At 40.5% G+C, this 7330-nt stretch overlaps 1 protein-coding gene across 1 annotated transcript in view; it reads right to left on the bottom strand.

The window, feature by feature from the left end:
- Positions 1-2172: 2172 nt before the first annotated feature.
- The window catches only part of PDE3A (phosphodiesterase 3A, cGMP-inhibited), a 51876-nt gene continuing 46718 nt past the window's right edge, over positions 2173-7330 (bottom strand). The window contains exons 14-15 of the mRNA XM_010078441.1: positions 6062-6302; positions 2173-2698 (exon numbers count right to left, since the gene is read on the bottom strand). Coding sequence (XP_010076743.1) covers positions 2451-2698; positions 6062-6302 — 489 coding nt within the window. The 3' untranslated portion in view covers positions 2173-2450. The remainder of the gene's footprint in view (positions 2699-6061; positions 6303-7330) is intronic.

A 7330-nucleotide genomic window follows, 5' to 3' on the forward strand; every position in this document is an offset into this window, starting at 1 on the left:
ACTTGTATAAGAAAAACTCAAATAAAATGATTAACCAAAGTGACTGAAGAGGTGTGGAAACAGTGCAAGCTTGAATTGGTGGAGACTTCTGATTTCATTGAAAAACACTTACAAAATATTTCTGTTGATAAGAGCATTGAGGGCCATGCTCTAGAGTCACTCTGTTGAAACGCGAACACCTTCTCTACTGGTAAGAGTAGAATGGGATGATATCAGGCAAATCCAACCTGTAAGACACCAAAATCCTGTTTTCCAGCAAAAGCTCAGCCTAACAGAAATGCAAAGCAAAACGAAACTCTGAAGTGACAACACACATGCTGATTGGCTTTGATAGAGAATCTTTTCCAACATTTTTGGGGAGGTATCAATAGGATCATGAAATATGGTGAATATGTAACAACAGCAAAAAGTGATGGATGATGGCCATGTCAGAAATTTAATATAGAAAGGACTTCTCCTACAAACTCTTCCTTTCACAAGCATTCTTACTCACACAAGCAATCCTCTTCTTGGCAAGGGGCTGCAGGATCAAAATATAAAAAGCATACATAGTCAGATGATTTTTGAGAGATATTAAACTTTATATATATAATTATTTTTGTGGGAAAAAAACTCTAAAATGTGTGGTACTGGTTGGTGCTGCCAGTCCCAAAGAGCATTAATATTTTAAAGCCTTGATCCTGTAGACCACTGGCTTCCCAGAAGGGTCTATACAAATTACTCAAGACTTTATTTGTTGGGTTTCAAAATGGCTACACGGTATAAAAATGTATTTGTATTTATTTTTTAAAAAATTAGCTTTACAAAAAACCTTTCCTTTTTTTCTTTTTCTTCTTTTTTCTTAAAGATATAATTATCTACAGGAACCCATAAAAATTTTTCCATATTTACATCTAGATAGCTAATCATTGACAAATATAATATCGTGAAATAAAATATTGAAAGTGAATATTCAACCTTTTAAATAGACATTTGGCTCACAGCATAAACAACAGAGAAAACAAATAAACAGAACTGGGAAAAAAAAAAAAAAGATCTGCTGTTCTTACAGGCCCGATCTTTTCCTTTCTCTTAAAAAAATAAAGAAAAAAGAAGAAAAGTAAGTATATCGGTGGGATCAAACAAGCTGCTTCTAAGTAGAATTCCAGCAACAAACTGCTCTCATCCAGCACCTCACACTGAAAAGCCAAGTTCTCTGAAGCTCATGTGAGTGGTTGCTGAGACAGACGAGTCCCCGACTGGTGCAGGACTGGCACCTGCCCCTGATGCTGCTCCTAATGCATCATTCGCCTTTTGCTCTAAGGAAGGGCATGGCCCTCACACTCCCTTTCTTTTGCTCTCCAGAGATGGCAGTTTAGCATCGTTCTTAAATGATATATTTGGCCACTGATGCACGCAGGCATAAGGTTAGGGTAGGAAGATGACAGTGTGACTCTCGTTTCCAAGTACGCACGTGCATTTGCTCTCTTTTCTCTCCTGCCCAAACACACACACGCTGCCCCACGCAGCCACTCGCACACTCACAAGTACACAGAGGGCTGGGTCCTCTCAAGGGGAACAGACCAGCGTGCCACACAGTCCCTCAGAACCTCCTTTGGAAAATGGGTTTCCTGGCACATCCCTTTCCCCAGCAGCCTGGGAAGAGCCAAGGAGGAGGAAGAGGAGGAGGCAAAGGAGCCCGCACAGCCGATGGGGCCAGGCCAGCAGCCCGGGCCAGCATGGCCCCTGCTGAGAGGCTGCTGCCTGCAGCCAGAGTGCAAACTGGGACTTGGAGGCCTATGGGGAATGCAAAGCTCCTCAAAATGGTCTCTGGTTCCCTTGTGGGCACCAATTGTCTAGAATTCAGGCTTTCTATTTGTTGTCGTGTATCGGGACATGTGCTACAGCTAGTCTAATAAGAACTCAGACCATGCTCTATTACATTACATCCACTCACGCTCACAAACACCCTCTCACGCACACATATATGTTGGCAGGATACATGAGCATTTATATAAAGCTTTGGAACTTTTATCCCTCAGCATTAAGAGCAAAAGCTGCTTAACTGGTACCTTACTGTTAACTGCAAATGTGCTTTAGAAGCAGCATTTCCTTAGATAACTTTCTTCTGTAAATATCACAGTGACCATAATATATCATTAAATGTATTTTGCTGAAGTGCACAGCCAATAACCCTGGCTATATATATGTATATTTTTTTAAAATATAATTCCACCCACCCCCAAATCTCTTTAAAGAAAGTCTGTAAAAGCCGGTGTCGCAGTGTGAAAGCTTCCTTGAGCATAGGAGTTTAAACAATGTACCTCACCATAAAAAGGAAAGAGAAACAGACTAAACAGCTGTAGGCGCATTAACCCATACTTCTACAGTGTTGTGTCTAAATGCTGTGCTGGCTTGAGAAAGAGTCTGTGCACAAGTCAATTTGTCTTAAAATACTGCTGTAAATATTGTCATTGGTTTGGTTCTACAGTTGTGTTCTCCTCTTCATCCCTCTTCAGCTTCCCTTTCTCCTCTTCCTCTTCCCTGATAGCCTGGATTTGTTCTGAAGATTGGTGCAGCGTGGATTGCTCCGTGCCTTGCTTCTCTGTCCCGGCTAACCTCTCCTCGTCCTCAATTACTTTCTTCCACATTTTATGGTTCTGAAGCAGGTGCTGAGTGATCTGACAGTAGATTTTCCTCCTCTTGAACTTCTTCTTTCCTGTAAAATACCGTGTGACATTAACGCACTGTTTTCTGTGAGGGAAGAAGAAAGAGGGACTGAAGGTGTAGGAAGCAGACAGGATGTACTATGACATACAGGAACTGGACCAAATATTTTTAAAACCACAAACTTGAATAGTCTTGAAATTCAGAAAGCTATGCCTCCCCAGACCTCCAAGAAAGCAAACTGGTTTCCTGCACAGTTTGAGCCCCAGCTTTCATCCTGTCAGAGGCTGCATGCTGTCCCCGAATATGCAGCTCACAGAGACACCTAGTGCTTGAATTATTCTGCATATAACACGTTGCTGAGCTGATTCTGCTAGCTTTTTTTTTACATCAAGTACTTAACGACTCTGATCAACCTACTCCAGAACACACACATTAAATTCTGTGGGCCCCCCCACCACCTCCAATGGATCCCTGCTGATTGCCCTGGAAAAGAAAAGAATCCTGGTTTTGTTTTCTCTACATTTTACCTCTGAGCTGTAGCAGGATAATGAACTAGCAAGCATTAATAATTAAAGGAGGGAACCAGTTCCTATGTTTCCTTTTCAAAGTCAGAGATTTACCACTCCACCATTGCAGTGGAGATGACCTTAAAGCCTTTGCACAACATCGCTTCGGCAACGGAGCCTGACCACTGAAGAAATAGTCATATAGCCAAAGCTCGCTTGTCTTTGGTTTTGAAGCATCAGTCCCCTGCTGTCAACCTATAAAATCTTTTTGCTGCTGGTAGTTCTCATGGCTTCTGACACAGCCGCACTGCAAGTATTTTGCTGTCTGAAGTGTTTTTTTTTCTGTGTAACTATAGTCTGTCCAATGCAGATTGTTAACTCCTTAACAGTACAAGGCTTGAAAATTTTCCCTGGTCATTAACAGTGGCAATGGCAGTCACAGAACTGAAATAATAACCCCTCCAAAGACAACTGCTGATTTCTTTTTTTAAAGAAGGTGACGCAGAGGAATGTTTTTTACCAAATAAATTTGCGTGGATTAGTATTTGCAGGTTGCCCAAAGTATGTCTGTGTCAGGATCCAAAACGTTTAGCCCTTGAAGCTTTTGAACTGGAAACAAAGAGCTTTTCACTGAGCACAGACCAAATCCAACTCAATCCTTCATTAGAAAGCCCCTGGTTCCCTGTAGGAAACCTTCAGGTTTAGCACTAATAAGAAGCCCCTACTCTGCCAGTGCCGCAGCAGGGCATTCTCTCCTGGGTTTCCCAGGTGACCCCACATTTTGCTGCTCCCTGCAGAGACCAGCAAGTACTTGCTGCCATGTTAACATTTGTCTGAATCGCTGAAGACTGAGCCTGTTTAATTATTACACTTGCATCAGAACTTTGGGGAAATTACATGCTCCTGCATAATAACACAACCAATGACTGATTTTAAGCTATCTTAAGTTTTTATAAATCTAAATTCATCTCAACTGCTTTAGTGAATTATCAGGACCTAGGTGATGTGTTTTCTGCCACAACTATATTTCCATCTGACTAAAAGTCACGTCCATCAGGAAAAAGATCTTCACCAACTTCTACACATCTCTTAGTATCTATGCTTCTGACATCTCAACCTTTTATTTTGTTTAATAAAGTTTAGAACATCCAAAACTGTGTTGATCATAGGTATAAATATCTAATGACCTGTAAGACTTCCTATATCGACACAAAAAATGCAATAGATTCTTAATTCAGATCCACACAGTTACAAAAAATTTAGGGAACCAGAAGAAAACAGTTTGTAACATGTTGGTATGACTGAAAAGATGAGCACCCCTCACTTGGTAAGAAGGAAGTAGGAAGAATTTGTTTGGATACTTCAAAACTTCTGCTACATTCATTTTCAAGGTTTTGAATAAGGTAAAGAGCCTAAAAGTAACAGGTTGAATAGTAAAGTAGAATTCATGGAGTAGAATGTGAAAAAACAGAATACAACTAAAAATTAGTCTGTTTTCAACGTGACAAGGGTTAAATGCTTTGTGCTTTTAACCTGAAAGCAGTATTGTTGGACTTGACTAGCATTGATACAGAAGGTAAGTTAAACATGTGGCTCTGCCTGCTATTACAGAGATGATCTTAGAGAGCTGGTAGATCATAAGGTGCTAAAATAAACCCATGTGTGCTATATTATTTAATATCTGCTGTTCTCAACATTTTTTGTGCATGTGAACCTGCTAAACTTAAAATATGTGCAAGTGTGCATGTGTTAATAGCAGCAATGATTTCTCAAACATAAACTGTACACACCCAGATCTTACTAGAGATAAAAGGTCAATTCTGCATGTCAGGAGACCTAGATTTTACTTCCAGGCCCTTATATGACTTATTGCAATCATCAAATCTTTCAGCTTCTCAGCTTCCCCAATGGAAAGTGGGGAAGATACTCAGTAGGGCATGGAAGTGTTGGGGGAAGAACAGAAAAAGTGAGGCTGTTGGAGAAAAAGCTATGTATCGGTATTTCAACAGCATGCTTAAGGTTGTTGCTTTCTAGAAGGAATAGATACAGGGGTGGGAGAAAAAGATGACCCAGAAGAAGGAAATAAAAGTACAGTAGTAGGAAATTCAGGGGGAAAAGGAACACAAAAGAGAAGAAAAGGCCATATGTGCAGGATTAAACTGGTAAAAGACACAGGTCTACAGCTGCAGCCTTGTCTCTTAAAGATCACTTCCAACAAGTTCCCGAGATCTCCTTGCAAGGTACAAAGTTTTCTTCTCAATATGACAAATGTTGGCACTGTTGCATTTCTGGAGGAGAGGCAGGAGACTATCAGCTTTAGTTACTGATCAGCCAGAAGGGCCAAGGGATGCAGCTCCCAGCACACTACACAGCAATTCTCAGTGCCAATTGTCTCCCCACTCCTTCCTATATGCTACCTTGAAAAGATCTGCATTAAAATACTTTAATTGCTAAAAACTTTTACTGCATCAGCACCTCAAAGCCTCATTCTATTGTTCCTGTACATCATGCTAACTCATAGAAATGACAAGTGCTTTCCCCAAAAAGTCTTCTCCAAACCGTCCTTTCTTCAAGTGAAATTCTTACAGTCTACTAACATTAGTGCTGGAAGCCCTCATGTACAGACGAGTGATCCACCACCAGATACCTCAGCTAAAGGCAGAAATAAGTAGCAGATAGGAACAGCAACGTCTATCAGTTCTGAAACCACAGAGTGCCTCCATTACCAAACACAATCTGCTGCATGCCAGTTTCACCAAGGACAGCACTGAATCACTGTAACCCTGGAGAGGCACATATTGAACCTGAGCAGCTCACGGTCTCAAGGCTTTTAAAATATAGCTGCTTAGTTTGTGGTCATAACATGGAACTTGCTCTGTTGAAAAATGTAAGTGTGAGCAACTTACTAGATTCAGTGTTTTCACAAGTTTCCATTTCTGCTGTTTCTTCCTCTTCATGCTCATCAGTGTCTCCTGATTCATCGCTATCTTCTATCCATTTTCCTGGCATCAGCCCTGCTGAGTCATAGGAGTTACACAGTGGTCCCACAATGTGAGTGATGAAAGATTCCTGGAGGTGTGCCAGCTGAGGAGCAGAGCGATCCATGAAAGGACTAATTGGCAAGCCTAGGCTAGCCTCTTCATCACCCTGGAGATGAAAAATAGCGGTAATTTCTCTGAAGTAAATGAAACAAAACCATGTCACTAAAAGGAGTAATGCACATCAAACCAATTAAAAATGATGAAAGAAAAATTCAAGTGTACTGCCACTTCCATAGCATGCTAGCATGACGTTATTATGGTACCATCATGTCAAATGATTAATCAAAGTTACAGCTCTTTTCTTGTGAGAGGACGCACTATCAACAGCGTGAATTTAACAAGGATGTCAATTGATGACTGTGCAAAATGATGCCCACTGCCATTGTTCTGTACTTTACACTGTGAGTGCAAAAGTTTGAAAATTATTTTTTTCTTTCATCACACTTTTTTTTTTAAAACCCTTCTTATTTTGTGACTGTTTGCTCACAACAACCTTGCAGTCAGCCATGTGTTTGCAGGGAACAAGACGGAACGACTACAAGAAAGGGCTATCTCATTCAACTAGTTTTCTTATGAATTTCTTCCTTACTATACATATTTTAACATGGAGAAGAACTTTTGGCTTTGGGTCATAAGTATTTGTTTCCTCAGAAGATTGGAATGATCCCTATGAAAGCTGGGGTTGCTCAGAAGCAGTAAATCTTTCCCATAAAGCTTTTTGCTAGCTTTTCTTGTGGAGAGAGGTAGAAGGGATGTATAGGAAGACTTTTCTCTCACTCCTCTCATGATGTAAAAGAAAGTTAAACTCTCTTGCAGAAAAAAGTCTGATATACTCACTTGTCCCTACCACAGCAAAGCTGGTGACATCAGTGAGTTTTCAGCTGAGTAGACATGTCAAGACTGGATGCCACCTTCCCAAGAAAAAAAAATCTAATCCCCCTAATCAAGCTTGATATGGAAATTAATGTACTACTACAACACAGAGATCCATATTTGAGAATGTAGATTAGAATCTGGAGAGATGTTTTCCATTTCCATGAAGTTACAGATTGCCCAAATTTATCTCCTTCCAACCTAAACTGTCCAAAGTCACAGACAATCTATCTGGTCAACACCCTATTGATATCCAGGAGT

This window comes from Pterocles gutturalis, unplaced genomic scaffold, assembly GCF_000699245.1.
Source record: "Pterocles gutturalis isolate BGI_N339 unplaced genomic scaffold, ASM69924v1 scaffold88, whole genome shotgun sequence".
Lineage (NCBI taxonomy): Eukaryota > Metazoa > Chordata > Aves > Pterocliformes > Pteroclidae > Pterocles > Pterocles gutturalis.